Source organism: Cnephaeus nilssonii (assembly GCF_951640355.1).
Source record: "Cnephaeus nilssonii genome assembly, chromosome: 2".
Lineage (NCBI taxonomy): Eukaryota > Metazoa > Chordata > Mammalia > Chiroptera > Vespertilionidae > Cnephaeus > Cnephaeus nilssonii.
Window position 1 is genome coordinate 83051901 of NC_137073.1, and position 16136 is coordinate 83068036.

The following is a 16136-nucleotide window of genomic DNA, read 5'->3' on the forward strand; positions in this document are numbered from 1 at the left end:
ATGGTTGCCTTCTCCCAGTGCTCTAACATAGTCTTTCCTCTGTGCACACACGCCAGGTATCTGTCCAAATTTCCTTCTTTCACACAGACACCAGTCACATTGAATTAGGTCACACCCTGAAGGCCTCGTTTTAATTTAGTCGCCTTTTTAAAGGCCCTATCTCTAAATATAGTCACATTCTGAGGCACTAGAGATTAAGGCAGTGATGGGCAACCTTTTGAGCTTGGTGTGTCAAACTTCGCCAAAAAACTGAGCATAACTCGGGTAGTGTGTCACTTTGAGGAAAAAGCATTATTTCGCAAATGTTTCATCCTCAGGAGCAGCAAATGTTTCATCCTCGGCATGCAGCCGCGTGTCATCAGAAATGGCTACGGGTGTCAGTGCTGACATGCGTGTCATAGGTTCGCCATCACTGGATTAAGGCTTCAACATATGAATTTTGTGTGTCCTAGTGTTTCTGATATAGATAGCTTAAGGCTTATAGCCAGACAAACACTAACTTAGTCTCTAGGTAAACTAAATGGGTACATTCACTTCAGTCATTTAGTTTATGTGGATTAAAATATGTGACCTCTTTCAGGAAAGTTTTGCTATTTTACTCCAAAAAAAGAAAAATATCATTTGGTTTCCATCCTTATTGTCAACATAAAATAACTCTCCCAACCACCCTATTGGTCTCTCCTCTGCTTTACATTTTTCTTTACAGTTATCACCACCTGACATAATGTCTGTTTTTTAAAAAATATATTTTATTGATTTTTTTACAGAGAGGAAGGGAGAGGGATAGAGAGTTAGAAATATCGATGAGAGAGACATCGATCAGCTGCCTCCTGCACACCTCCTACTGGGGATGTGCCCACAACTAAGGTACATGTCCTTGACCGGTATCGAACCTGGGACCTTTCAGTCCGCAGGCTGACACTCTATCCACTGAGCCAAACCAGTTAGTGCAATGTCTGTTTTTTCCTCACTAGAATGCAAGCTCCACTTTATTTTGCTCATCACTGTACCTCCAGTGTGTAGAACAGTGACCGTGAAGAGCAGAATGTCCTTAAGGTGATCTTGCATTCCTTCTATGATGTAAAAGGCAAGGTCTTCTGCTGAGGAGCTGCAGAGGTGATAGGGAAGGAAGACTGAGAAGAATTAAGAAAACTTGAAGATCCAATATGGAGAATGACAGAGGAAGATTAGAGGGAATTCAAGAAGAGGGGCCTGGGGGAATTCAAGAAGAGGGGTCTGGGCAGGGTTCAGAACCCAGCTAAATGTGGAACCCATGAATGTCTATTTGCACTGCTGTGTGAACTCCAGCAGTTCACATTTTAGCTCCTTCACAATAAGTTCCTATTTACCTTACCTACTTATTCCTCGGCTATACCAAGCTTCCTTTTCTTCCTTAAACATCTTTATATCTTGGCGTTGGTAGTGCCGTTCCCTTTGAAGTCCCAACCTTCCCTTGGCTAACCTTTGTTTGTCCTTTAAAGACTCAGCTCAAATATTATATTTTGAAAATGTTCCCCAATGCTCTCTAATATTAGCACAGTCTTTGGAATATAGACCTAGGCTCAAGAGGAGACTGTCATCTTTACTGTATGATCTTCAGCAACATATTAATCTGGTTTTTTTATTCAATTTCTTCATCTGTAAAATGGATATAATGATAAGACCCTTTTCAGAGAACTGTTTGAAAATGTTGAATGTAACACCTGACACCTAATTGATCAGGAAATGGTTCCACTATTGCAGTTATTTGTATGTCTCCCTCTTGACAGAAAATTCTTTAAAAGCAGGGATCATGTCATGTTCATCTTTTTATTCCTAACATTTGATACAGTGGCTGGCACACTAGATTTTCCAGAATTGTGCACTAAATTAATGATTAATGGTAGTTGTTTTCTCCTGTGTTAAAGTACATTAAAGAAAGACCAAGGCTTGGGAATACACAACATTTATTGCGCAGGGAAGAGTCAACTTTGGTAATGACAGAAAAAAACTCCTTCAAGGAAATAGGGTACACACAGAAACATTAAAAACGAAAGCCATTATTCTGGCAGGCAAAACAGACAGGGACCTTATACTCTGGATACCTTGTACCGCTGGATACCTTGCCCTGGCACAATACCCAGTGCATACCAATTACCACTTTTACTGAATTTAGTAGTTTTTGTCTCTCACAATGGAATAAACTTTGAGAAGACCAGTTTCCTATTTAACTCTGACTCTCCACCACCCAGCAGTATTTAATAAACAGCTGGAGCTCAATAAATGCGTAGGGAGGACATGGCACAAACGGAAGCGAAGCAACTAGTACCCCTAGTGGAACTAGACACTTACTACATTCTACTCTCGGGGATGGCTTTCCAAAGCGCAGGTAGAGAAATCACTCCCCCAGAGGAGCAAATTCCTCAACCCAAGATCCTGGGTTTCCCACCCCAACCTGTTCTGGGACACAGGAGTGAGGTACGTTGATAGAAAGAAACCTTCTTTGGACATCAACGATCCCAGAACCTGGCTTCTACAAAGCATCCACCAGGCCTAATGGCATTATAGAATTTACTTCTCCATAATCCCCAGAGTACCACACCAACACCTCCTTAACCAACAGTGCTCATTGGGGCGACAGGCCACGCCCAGACCCAAACTAGCCAATCCAAACTTTCAGAATCGGTAGCGCGGCGTCTTCTGGGATCTGTAGGCTTCCAAGGTTAGGCTTTCCTCTAGTTCATGACTACAATGCCCGGCGGCCCCTGGGCTCCAAGGCCGGCCCTCTTTCTGGGGGGCGGAGCCCAGAGCGAACCGGGGGGCGGGCCCTCGCCTCTCCCCGCCCCATCCAAGGGGGCTGGGGGTGGTGCGGCGGTGCGGCCGGTGGTTCCCACGTGGTGCCATGACTGGGGTAGCGGGCTCTGGTCCTCGCTGACTTCCTGGGCCTGTGCGCCCGCTGCCTGCAGAAATGCCCAAGATCAAGTCTGGGGCGAGCGGCCGCCGCCGCGAGCGGCAACAGGGCCGGGAGCTGAAGAGCGCGGGAGGTGGGTCAGCCCCGCGGGAGCTGAGGTCGGGTCGGGTCGGGGCTTCCGGCGGGAGCTGAGCCCGGGGCGTGGACCGAGATCTGGGCCGGGACAGTGAGATCTCAGGTCCTTGCTCCCGGAGCGCGCAGGTCCTGGGATGCCGGGGGCGCGGGCCACAGGCCCTGTGCGCTGTCACTGGCTTCCTTCCCCGCGGAAGCGATGGGCTGAGCGCGCCCGGCCAGGCTCCGCGGGTGACGTTTGCTGCGTCTTGTTGGCGCAGAAGTCTTAAGTCCACCTTCTCAGGTGCTTTCTTCCATGCGACGGTCTAATATCTCATAGTAGTTGGAAAATTAAGGCTGTTTCATGTTTTCTTTCAGGACTCACGTTCAACACGGGGATTGGGCAGCACATTTTGAAAAATCCTCTTATTGTTAACAGCATTATCGATAAGGTGGGTGTGGAAAAGGAAAGGGGGTTATTAAGTAATTATTATTAGGAATATTTGAGCGCACAGAGGATGTGTGGCACAAAGTAAATGCTCTTTAAAGACTTGCTGAATGAACTGAAGAATTTTCTAGTTTTCACAAGCTGCCTTTGCCAGGATTTGCTTAATTCTGTGGATCTGGATTTCTACTGGTTCCGAATTCTTTTTCTTTGTATAGATTATTTACTTCATAGCTGGACATTTATTCAATTCCAAATTATTATTATTCCCCAATCACTTTTCCTAGGCACCACCCATGACTGTTAGTTTTTATTTACTTCAGAGCCTAAAGATATGTCTAAACAGAGATCTTAGGAGGTTTGTTCCCCCAGAGAAACTTATATGGTACAATGCAGTTCCACATATAAAGTCTTTGGAGTATTCCTCCTGTATGTGTTATTGATGTTCTCTATTGTTTCAGATGATTGGGGATGCTAGGACATGAAATGTAGGAGGTGCAAATTACTTTCATGGCCACAAAGGGAGCATTCTGGAGCAGTAGAAAGAGCATTACATAATTAAAGGACCTCATCTTGACTTCTTGTTATTTGCAAAATGAGGGTGGGCCTAGCTTTTTAACATTTTTGGCTCCTGGATTCCTTTGAGCATCTGATAATAGCTATGGATCCAGAATACCGCAGCTGTGTGCATACAAACACCCACTATTGTGTACAATTTCTGGGTACTCCTGCATCCCTGAAAACATACACGTGTTGACAATTGAGAAATCCTGGTACAGCACACTATAGTTCTCTGGCAAGATCATTATATATAGTCCTTTCCAGTTTGAATTTGTTGATCACAGAGTTGGTAACAAGATGCTATTGAAATCATTTCCAAGGTAGAAAGCAAAATGCCAACCCCAGAAAGAACTGCTATTCTGGGTTTCTGACTCCTAACTATTGTCCCAAGTTAGGAAAAGTGTCAGATTTCCACTTGCACCAAATGTTAGATAATTTTGTTAAGCACATAGATCATGAAGAAGTTCCTAAAAACTGAGTTAGAATGAAAGGTCTTAACTGAGTGCTTTCTAGCAAAGATATGCAGGTGTAAATTATGTGGTCAGGAAAGCTAAAGTGGTTGTGTTTGCTTGCAGGCTGCCTTAAGACCAACTGATGTGGTGCTGGAAGTTGGACCTGGAACTGGCAATATGACTGTTAAGTTGCTAGAAAAGGCAAAAAAGGTAAAAGGATTTCATGTTTGGGATCAGAAATGACTATATGAGTAAGCTCAGGTGGTTTATAAATATAAAAATACTTTAATTAATTACTATTATTTTAACAGTAACTCTTAATCCTTTGCTAGAAATTCTATCTTAGAAAATATGGGTAAATGGGTACAGGTGGTCAAAAGGTACAAGCTTCCAGTTATAAAATAAGTCCTGGGAATGTATGGTGATTATAGTTAACAATACTGAACTGTGTATTTGAAAGTTGCTAAGAGAGTAGATCTTAAAAGTTTTAATCATAAAATAAACAAAAAATTGTTAACTAGACTTATCTTAGAATATATACATATTATATATTATGTTGTATACCTGAAACTAATATAATGTTATATGTCAACTATATCTTAATTCTTTTAAAGGGTTTAAAAGAAAATGTGGGCTGTATCAGTTAGGAAAACAGAAACCACATTAGATATTTCAATACAGGGAAATTAGTACAGGGAATTGGTTACATGGTTGTTACAGGACTAAAAGAATAAAATGAGAACATTGAGGTAACCTAAGAATAATAATTGCAAAAAGCAGCTATCACCTCTAGGCTCAGGGAAACAAAGTAAGGAAGTTGGAGTTATTGGAACCTAGAACTTTGGAACCTAAAGAGCTGAAGCACAGGCCCCTGACTTTGGGGTACCACCTGGCCACTGCTAGTGTCTTCTTTGTCTCTTGGCTGACCCAGTTTCCAGTGAAATGGAATGATTGTTCTGTCCTCAGGTGCAAGTAGGTAGCACATTTTAAGGCACTTATTTGAAGAGACTTTAGTGAAGAGACTATTTACAAAATGTGTGGGAATGGGATTAAAGGGAACCAGTAAGCATTAGTGAAAGACCCAGGGACTAGCAACAGCAGGTAACAGTTCAAAGGACTCAAGGGACAAAAGGAAGGAACTGTGTTATTGAGTCATTGAACAGGGGCCACTGATAGTGGAACACAGCCATTGCCAGAACACCTGAAAGGCATGGGTGGGCATTAGGAAATACTCAGCCTCTGTCCTTGTGCCCTACAATGCTGGTTCCTTTCATTGGCTAGTCCCAATTAGAAATCAAGGGCAAGGGAGGGGACGGCATCACTCCACAGGGCACAGGGAAAGCTGGAGAAAGGAACTGAAAGTCAAATAAACTAAGCAGCACATACATCTAGTCTGCAGACATGGTCTTCCTGGAAGTCATTAAACCTCAGCTGATAGTGAATTAAAATGACAATTTCAGCCTTACCTGGTATCCCTTTACATTCAGAAATTATCTATGCTGTGTACTCTGAACTTAATAGATGAAAGAAATGATATACTCATTCTAGGAGCAGTTGTCTTTGTGTGCGTCTGTCTAGAACATTTACTACACAGACTTTTTGTGTATTTTTTTCATCCTCTGTTCAGTTACAAACATGGAGCCAGATGAGCATGATAATTCTGTTAATTATTTGGGTAGTCCTTTAGCTGACCACCTTTCTGGGTGGTGTTTTCCATTGTTTGAAATGGTAGTGAACAATTGAAAGAATATTGGTAATAGAATTGGGAAAAAGAAATTTAGTTCATGTAAATCATGTAAGAGTTACTATTGAGATAAGAAAAGCTTTATATTCCATAATTATTATTTTTTAATTTAGGTAATTGCCTGTGAACTTGACCCAAGGCTAGTTGCTGAACTGCACAAAAGAGTTCAGGGCACGTGAGTATTCATAATGGAATTAAAGTGCATTTCAATCTCATAAAACAATATTCTTTTTTTAAGTTTTTTTTTTTTTTTTTTATCAGACCTCTGGCCAGCAAACTTCAAGTAATGGTGGGTGATGTGTTGAAAACAGATTTGCCATTCTTTGATGCTTGTGTAGCAAATTTGCCTTATCAGGTATGTTTTCAGATTGTTGGGAACATTATATTAAATGTTTCTCTGGTGTGTCTTTCCCAGAAATAACTAGTTAATTCTTTTACAGATCTCTTCTCCTTTTGTCTTCAAGTTGTTGCTGCATCGACCTTTTTTCAGGTTTGTAAAAACACCATAGTGACTGCCAAACAACTAGAAAAATTTGACAGTTTAGGTCATGCACACAGCTAAAGATGCAAGTTAATTCAATTGCCTGGCCGGTGTGGCTCAGTGGATTGAGCAACATCCCATGTACCAAGAGGTCCCTGGTTCAATTCCCGGTCAGGGTGCATGCCTGGGTTTCAGGCTCAATCCCCAGTAGGGGGCTTGTAGGAGGCAGCAGTTGATGTTTCTCTATCATCAATGTTTCTATCTTTGTCCCTCTCTAAAAAAAAAATCAATTAAAACTTTTATTTGTTTTGTGAAGAGAGTTAATTCAGTTGAAAAACAACTGGATAGTTTGTTTTGTAGAAAATATCAATTTCTGTGGAGGTCTTTCTCTCTTTGTATTTGACAGAGTTATTTGGGGGAGGTGTGGTGTAAACCCTCCTTCTGAGATCAGCAACTTTTCACTAGTTTCTCATCCTCAGGTTAGACTTTTTATTACCCTACTAGAGGCCCCGTGCACCAGTGGGGTCCCTCAGCCTGGCCCGTGCCCTCTTGCAATCCGGGACCCCTTGGGGGATGTCGGACTGCTGGTTCCCCCAAGGCATGTAGTAGTGTGTGAAGCGGCAGGCGGCTGGGGAGGAGCCCAGGCTGGGCGCCATGCCGCTCCCACTCATCCTGGCCCTGCTGCGCCTGCCGCCGCTGCTCAGTAGGGTGCTGCTGTGGTGGCACTGCACTCACCAGCCATGAGCCCGACGTCTGGCGCTCCTCAGTCAGCTGAGCCATGCTCCAGCTGTGGGAGCGCACTGACCACCGGGGGGCAGCTCCTGCATTGAGCATCTGCCCCCTGGTGGTCAGTGTGTGGCATAGTGACCAGTTAAATGGTCATTCGGTCACTTAGGCTTTTATATATATATATATATATATATATATATATATATATATATATATATATATATATAGACTAGTGGCATGAATTTGTTTCCAGTGCATGAATTTGTGCACCAGTGGGGTCCCTTGGCCTGGCCTGCAGGATCGGGCCAAAACAGGCTCTAAAACATCCCCCGAAGGGTCCCAGATTGCAAGAGGGCACAGGCCAGGCTGAGGGACCCGACCGGTGCACGATCGGAGCTGGGGAGGGACCACGGGAGGGCTCCAGGGTGTGTCCGGCCCATCTCGCTCAGTCCCGATTGGCCAGACCCCAGCAGCAAGCTAACCTACTGGTCTGAGCGTCTGCCCCCTGGTGGTCAGTGCATGTCATAGTGACTGGTCGATCGGTCGACTGTCTGCCCCCTCATGCGTGGTCAGTGCACATCATAGTGAGCAGTTGAGTGGCCTTAGCATATCATGAGCATATTACGCTTTGGTTGGTTGAACGGACGACTGGGCACTTAGCATATTAGGCTTTTATTATATAGGATAGGATAGATGTCTACACAATTGCAGTGGCTTCCTAAGGTGTTTCTAGGACAATCTAAACCAATCATTTTCAAACTGCAAGCCAAAAACCGCTTAGTGGTTATAAAATAAATTCAGTGGGTCAAGATTGTCTTTTTTATTTTTTTAATGATATGGAATGGAATATATCAGAGGGTCTTAAGTGCATGTGGCCCAGGTGATTATAGTTTTACAAAACTTTTGTTTAAGTTACATAAGCACATATACATACAGATATTTGTGGCCTGGGTGGCAATGTCAAATATATTTCTTAATGTGACTTACAGTCAAAAAAGTTTGAGTCAAAACCTATCTTTGAAGATGATCATTTTCTGTTCGAGCCTCCAAAAGCCTGTCATTGCTTGCTGAATTAGGAAAAAAAAAATCTACATTTCTTAATCTGCAAATCAGAAGGACACTGATTTTACAACCTGCCTTAGCTCTTCCATAAGGGTGTTTGCTACCCCATGAATATAATTTATCTACTGAGTCAATTTTGTTTGTTTGGGTTTTGTTTTCCTAGAAGGGGTGAGATAGATTGGTGCTGATCTGAAATACTTTTTCATTTGATCATTGAGGGCTTACATTGGCAAGGGGTGAGAGGTATAGCCATTATAACATGAAAAAGCCAACTGGGTCATTTCGTGATAATAAAGCTAAGGCTGAGTGTTCACCTATCTTCTAACTAGCTGGACTAATTGTCATGAACTGCAGGTGTTGCTTTGCTCTGTTTCCCGTTCAAGAAAATCTGTTGAAGTTCAAATATATTAATAGTTGAAAGTGACCATTTTCCTTATTCCTTTTTGTTGTCTTTTCAGATGTGCTATACTTATGTTTCAAAGAGAATTTGCTCTCCGACTGGTTGCAAAACCTGGAGATAAGTTATACTGCAGACTCTCAATTAACACACAGCTGTTAGCCCGTGTGGACCATTTAATGAAAGTAAGTGACTATTATTGAACTAATGTGACTTAACTCATCCTCTAGCATCTAGCTGTGCCTTCTGTGAGGAGAGCATATTTGATTACTAATTTAGTTATTTTTGAGATGACTACTGAAAGTTTCTGATTAACAGGTTGGAAAGAATAACTTCAGACCACCACCCAAGGTGGAATCCAGTGTTGTAAGAATAGAACCTAAGAATCCACCACCACCTATCAATTTTCAGGTGAGGTTAAAATACTAGGTCATTCAGTGAAGGAAAAAAATGTCCAAGCTGGGAGATGTTTGTCTGTAACAGCAGAAAAATACTGAGTCAACCTAAAATGTCCTAACAGGAAAATCTTAATTATGATACATCCTGATGAAGTAGATGGAATAATTTGACTCAAGATAGTTGTGAAGACCACACAAGCACATGGAAAATGTTTGCAAAATGTAAAAAGATTAGAATCCCATTGCATTTTGTTGAGGATTATAGGTATGGAAAACGTTTCTATTTGAATAAGACTTGGAAAACAAGATGAGGTGAAAATAGTTGTTAGAATAATATTATGGGAAACACTTTTTAATCAAAATTCTTATTTTTGTGATTTAAAAAGAGAAGGAAACCAGATCACTTGATATAAAACCTTACTGCAATCACTTTGGATAAAAACATGCTTGTGGGGTCAATAACTGGTGGTAAATGGAGTGGCTTGTCAATTACTCCTTCAAAGGAGGCTTAGGTGTGTTGCATAGGATGTATTCTAAATTATGCTTGTTTGAATCATGGTTTCTTAAATTTCCTTTATTGATTAAGGTATTACATATGTGTCCTTATCCTCCCATTGCCCCCTACCCCTTACTCATGCCCTCACCCCCCTGGTGTCTATATCCATTGGTTATGCTTATGTGCATGTATACAAGTCCTTTGGTTGATCTCTCCCCCTAACCCCCACCCTCCCCTGCCTTCCCTCTGAGGTTTGACAGTCTGATCGATGCTTCTCTGCCTCTGGATCTGTTTTTATCAGTTTATGTTCAATATATTCCACAAATGAGTGAGATCATGTGATATTTATCTTTCTCTGACTGGCTTATTTCTCTTAGCATAATGCTCTCCAGTTCCATCCATGCTGTTGCAAATGATAGGAGTTCCTTCCTTTTTATAGCAGCTAGTATTCTATTGTGTAGATGTACCAGTATTTTAATCTCCTCATCTGCTGATGGGCACTTAGGTTGCTTCCAAATCTTAGCTATAGTAAATTGTGCTGCTATGAACATAGGTGTGCATATGTCCTTTCTGATTGGTGTTTCTAGTTTCTTGGGATATATTCCTAGAAGTGGGATTACTGGGTCAAATGGCAGTTCCATTTTTAGTTTTTTGAGGAAACTCCATACTGTTCTCCACAGTGGCTGCACCAGTCTGCATTCCCACCAGCAGTGCACGAGGGTTCCTTTTTCTCCGCATCCTCTCCAGCACTTGTCATTTGTTGGTGATAGACATTCTGACGGGTCTGAGACGGTACTGCATTGTCATTTTGATTTGCATCTCTCGGATGATTAGTGACTTTGAGTATGTTTTCATGTATCTCTTGGCCTTCCTAATGTCCTCTTTCAAAAAGCATCTATTTAGGTCCGTTGCCCGTTTTTTGATTGGGTTGTTTATCTTCCTTTTGTTAAGTTGTATGAGTTCCCTGTAAATGTTGGAGATTAAACCCTTATCAGAGATAACTTTGGCAAATATGTTCTCCCATGCAGTGGGCTTTCTTGTTGTTTTGTTGGTTTCTTTTGCTGTGCAGAAGCTTTTTATTTTGATGTAGTCCCATTAGTTTATTTTCTCTTTAGTTTCCATTGCCCTAGGAGTATGGGTGAAGATATTGCTTTGGCATATGTCTGAGATTTTGCCACCTGTGGATTCCTCTAAGATTTTTATGGTTTCCTGTCTTACGTTTAAGTCCTTTATCCATTGAGTTTATTTTTGTGTATGGTGTAAGATGGTGGTCTAGTTTCATTTTTTGCATGCATTTGTGAATCATGTTTTTTGAAAATGACAGATGGCATATGACACTTTAGGTGCCAAAATGCTATATTGTTCTTTGTTCAGATGTGGAATAATGTATTTTTTTTGTAATTTTTGGAATTGAGGTTAGAATATTCAGTGAGGTGTACAAAGGTTAAAAATAAAAGTGTACATCTTACTTTGGCATGTGTCAGCCACATCAAGATATAGAACATTTTCATCACTCCAGAAGGTTCGTTCCAGGTTTATATGTTAGGAGACACAATAATACCTAGCAGGCCTAGAAAAGCAGTTTGACATTTTGTAAGAAAATATTCATCTTCTCTTTCAGGAATGGGATGGGCTAGTAAGGATCACCTTTGTTAGGAAAAACAAGACACTGTCTGCTGCATTTAAGTAAGTATTTTACTAATTTATAATGTATGAAGGACCAATGCTCCAGACACTGGGCTAACTGCTAGAATTTTGTCCTTTTCCTGAACATATGTATCCTAAGCATAATGACTGCCCATGTCCAGACACACTTGGCCTTTTGTGTTTTTTTTAAATATATTTTATTGATTTTTTTTTACAGAGAGGAAAGGAGAGGGATAGAGTTAGAAACATCGACAAGAGAGAAACATCAATCAGCTATCTCCTGCACACCTCCTACTGGGGATGTGCCCGCAACCAAGGTACATGCCCTTGACAGGAATCTAACCTGGGACCCTTGAGTCCGCAGGCCGATGCTCTATCCACTGAGCCACACCTGTCAGGGCGACACACTTTACCTTTTAAACTGACTTTGTACTTTGGAAGGCAGAAGAATTTAATTAAGTTCCTAGAGTTGGGAATTAGATCAGGTTTATTGGCAAAACGGAGAAAAAACAAAAACTGACTACACATCTGCCTACTTTTTCTTTGGAAAAATAGTGATGAGGGACCCCTTCCCCATTTGTGTAAAATTCACTTAATTTTATTTACTTGGAAAAATGTAATAGCATTTTGGGGTAAAAGAGAGGTGAAAAGTTTAATTTTAGATAGATATATATATATACATTTAACATATTTTTATTAATTTCAGAGAGGGAGAGAAACATCAGGGAGAGAGAGAATCATTGATTGGCTGCCTCCTGCACACCCCCCACTGGGGATCAAGCCCAAGGCCCCTGGCATGTGCCCTGACTGGGAGTTGAACCATGTCTTCCTGTTTCACAGCTTGATACTCAACCACTGAGCAACACCAGCCGGGCTAGATTTTTTTTTTTTTTTTTTAGGTGACGTTTTGTGGAGAGTCTGGAATTTCATTAACACGTTAAGCACCATGTCAGTCACCGGTGACTAAAAAGGAAAGGAAGACAAAACAGGCTTGGCGCTTAACGTGTTAAGAATTGGATATGTTTATTAGGACTTTACTTTTTAAATATAACTATGTAGTTTGTGGTTGTTTCTTAAGTTTTAAGTATTCAATACCCTTTTTAGTTTCTTAATTTCACCATATGAAACAGATTTTTATCTGATAATAAAAGGAAATTATTGATAATCTCTAATTTTGGAATAATAATACTAATGTCATTTATGCTACAGGTCAAGTGCAGTACAGCAGTTATTGGAAAAAAACTACAGAATTCACTGTTCAGTCCATAATACTGTAAGCAGAAAATGTTTGTGATTTCAATTTGTGTTTTAAAATATCCCTCTATTTCTTATTCCTTTCCATCTATCAAGATTCTTTAATTTTATACATTCCATAAGATCCTTAAAAGATCACAAGCAATGTATAACTAGCACAACTTTAACAAGTCAGTGCTCATGTATATTCTGTGGAACAGATCTGAGAAACCTCAGTTACTCCACTCTGTCTTCTTTAACTACTGATAGCTGTATCAGCCATAGATTCAACTGAATTATTTCCTCAAAGGTGTAGGCATGTGCAGTTTGCTCAGCTTAAAATAAATGACCATCCTTTCTTGTCTGTTCCTCATATAGCAATTATAAATTTAAAATGTCAATACCTAGATTAGAGTAAAGTAGACTGAATAGCAGATTTCTGGTTGTGAGCCTCATGCCTCTTAATCATTATCAGTGCAACGTTTTCTTTAATCCATTTTGTGTCTGTGAGCACACATAAACATCTATATATATATAAAAGCCAAGCAACTGGAAAAACCGGTCACTATGACGCACACTGTGGCTGTCCAGCCGGCCAGCTAACCAGCCTGATGGGGGTGGGGCTGGCTGGCCAACTTCCCAGCCCCTCCCCTCACTGGCTGGCCTCAATCGGCTTTGGTAGGGGCCGGCTGGCCGGACCCCATCCATGCATGAATTCGTGCACCAGGCCTCTAGTATCCATATATAATGACTATTTATTTATTAGTTCTTTCAAATTAATTAAACAGAGCAGACAGAAAAAAGCAAATTTCTGTTCTATTTTTGGGCTCCTATGGTTTAATATATCACATTGCTACCTCCATTTTCTTTTATAGACAAAATCATTAAACATTGCTTAAGTAAGAAAATATTAAGCTGGATTAAGAAAAATCTTTGGATGAAAAATGTAAAGTCTAATATATTTAATATTCCTTAAGGGTTAGAGAGGCCATCTCTTAGAGAAAAATTAAGCTGGAAAAATGAGATTGGTGCCAAGAAAATGGGAGTTGTTTTAAAAGGAGTAACAATTGCTTTAAAATTTAGTTTCAGCTCCAATTATTTTGTTATGAAAATCTGAAACTGATTTTTAAGAAAGAATTTTTAAAAAAGAGGACAATATTCTTGATTCATTCATTTATTCGAGGACTTCCGAGTATTTGGTATGTGCTAAAGATCAATCACTTAGAGAGGTGCAAGTAATGGACAGGTGGTAACTATTTTATGACTTATCGAACTAAAAAGAAAAAGAGTCAAGGTGACTTCATTAAAGATATGTTGTTCATTTATTCTGAATCTTGATAGATAATACCAGAAGATTTCAGCATAGCAGATAAAATACAGCAAATCCTAACCAGCACAGGTTTTAGTGACAAGCGGGCCCGTTCCATGGACATAGATGACTTCATCAGGTAATTACATTTTTCTTTTCCTAAGTGTTTACACTTTACTGTCACACCTTAAGATGAGAGATTTAAAGGCTTTTAAGTGGTGTAAGGTGCTACCTGGGAGTTATTGCATAGCACTTCCAAGGCATAGAATGGTATTTGGTGTAGAAGATGGAGGCTAGTTAGCTGCAGCAGAATGAACATTTTAAGAACAGTAGTAAATAACAGTCCTAGCCTGGAGATTGCCTGTGTCAGTGTGTGTTGTGGTGTGTATGGTCCTCCCCTTTAACTTTCTTCTCTGTCTCCCTAGTCATAATCTATTGTGGGCAGAAGAATCCTAAGACATGTAGTTGGATCTCTCTTTTTTATGGAAATATTTTTTAAAATTGATTTCAGAGAGGAAGGGAGAGAGATAGAAACATCAATGATGAGAATCATTGATTGGCTGCCTCCTGCACGCCCCCTACTGGGGATCGAGCCCGCAACCAGGCATGTGCCCTTGACTGGAATCGAACCCAGGAACTTTCAGTCCCCAGGACAACACTCTTTCCACTGAGCCAAACCGGCTAGGGCTCTTACCTTTTTCTTTATTGGGCATAGCGATTGTTAAATAGACCCTAAGCATGAAATAGTTTCAGTTACAATCATATCTGGTTATCATTTATAATTGCTTTAGTAACATAGTTACTTGTTTTGTAATTATCTGGGCAATGTACACCAAAATTTATTTGCCTTGAATTATACAAGTCTCATGAAAATAGAATAAGGCTTCAGTTACCCAGGTAATTATTAACCTGTACTCACTGTTTTTAATCACTAACACTTTGGTTTCTTCATAAACCATCACTTAATATAGAAGTTTTTGCCTCTTTAGCTAATTCATTTTTAAAGCTTCGATGGTCTAGGGGCTGAATAAAAAAAACAAGGGTAAATGGTTACAAAAGTCATTGGTTTGACTTCTCTAAGCTGGAAATACAGTTCTATATAACTAAGACAAGTAGGGTTTACATTTTATATTGGCAGGTTAGTAATACTACTGAGTCTTTATTCAATGTTAATCCTAGGAGTTAAATATTACTCATAAATACCTAGCTTCCTTTTTTAGACATTTTAACCCATCTTGACCTGTTCCTACGAGCCATCCTAAAAATAATCTCCGGTCTAAATAGAAATATTTCCTCTTATTTTCTTTCATTTTCACCAAATTTCTTCCAGTCTTCTTTTTCACTTACCATGTTGAAACAATTGCTAATGAGCTCTTAGGTCTGGGATAGTAGAGGTCTATGATACTTTTAATCAAATTCATAATTTAGGACATACAGGCTATGACAAAAAGGTATTAAAAAGATGAGTTTTAATCACTGTCTTATACATTTAGTTGGCGAATGTTTCTTTAATGACTAGTGTTCGGAGTGGGTGGGCTTCATAGGTTTGCTGATGTGTTCATGTTTTAGAATTCATAGCATGGGAACTATATGCACTGTTTGTTATGTGCGCTACAGATTAGTTTTTCAATACCATCTCACTTTGGCTTCTTTTTTCAGATTGTTACATGGATTCAATGCAGAAGGTATCCATTTTTCTTAGGTATCTGGAAAACAGAATTTTCAAACTCAAGAAAAGAAACTTGAATTATATATTTTTAATAATTTGAGAAGATAAAGTATGCTTTTCCTCCACCGGGACACTGTGCTTGACTATTTTTTATTTAATGCTACTGTTACTAGTAATTAGTCCAAATTTCTAAGGTAGTTAAGTTAATTTAAGTTCCCAAGGTTTTTTTTCCGTTTATTTTATATCTAATACAGGGCAGGGTCCAGTCTATACATGATAATTTTCAAGAGCCGTAGACACGCACAACTTGACACTTAAAATTTATCATTTCTAAGAGGTTATTGTATAAAGATGTTACTCTTCTATTTTCTATGTTATATATTACTGTGAAGACCTCTTTAGGCCTTCAGCTCTTTAGTCCTGTATCCCTCAGGTATAAAGTTAAATATGCTTAACTGAGTCACATATTCCCCATATCATTTCTTATTATTCATATGTACAGTAAAACAATT

General features: G+C 39.9%; 1 protein-coding gene across 1 annotated transcript; it reads left to right on the forward strand.

Annotated features, from left to right (window-relative positions):
* Nucleotides 1-2826: 2826 nt before the first annotated feature.
* DIMT1 (DIM1 rRNA methyltransferase and ribosome maturation factor) lies at nt 2827-16092 on the forward strand. The gene is made up of 12 exons (XM_079795248.1): nt 2827-3023; nt 3380-3453; nt 4583-4669; nt 6317-6378; nt 6465-6558; nt 6644-6693; nt 8934-9057; nt 9191-9283; nt 11388-11452; nt 12623-12686; nt 13988-14094; nt 15615-16092. The coding sequence occupies exons 1-12, from the start codon at nt 2948-2950 to the stop codon at nt 15655-15657; spliced, it is 939 nt and encodes a 312-aa protein (XP_079651374.1). The 5' UTR covers nt 2827-2947; the 3' UTR covers nt 15658-16092.
* Nucleotides 16093-16136: the final 44 nt, after the last annotated feature.

Bases quoted from the DNA above. Each gene is read 5' to 3' on its own strand.
- DIMT1 (XM_079795248.1), top strand. From the start codon at position 2,948: ATGCCCAAGATCAAGTCTGGGGCGAGCGGCCGCCGCCGCGAGCGGCAA. The intron at 6,559-6,643 runs GTATGTTTTCAG...ATTCTTTTACAG, and splicing joins TAGCAAATTTGCCTTATCAG to ATCTCTTCTCCTTTTGTCTT. The intron at 12,687-13,987 runs GTAAGCAGAAAA...GAATCTTGATAG, and splicing joins ACTGTTCAGTCCATAATACT to ATAATACCAGAAGATTTCAG.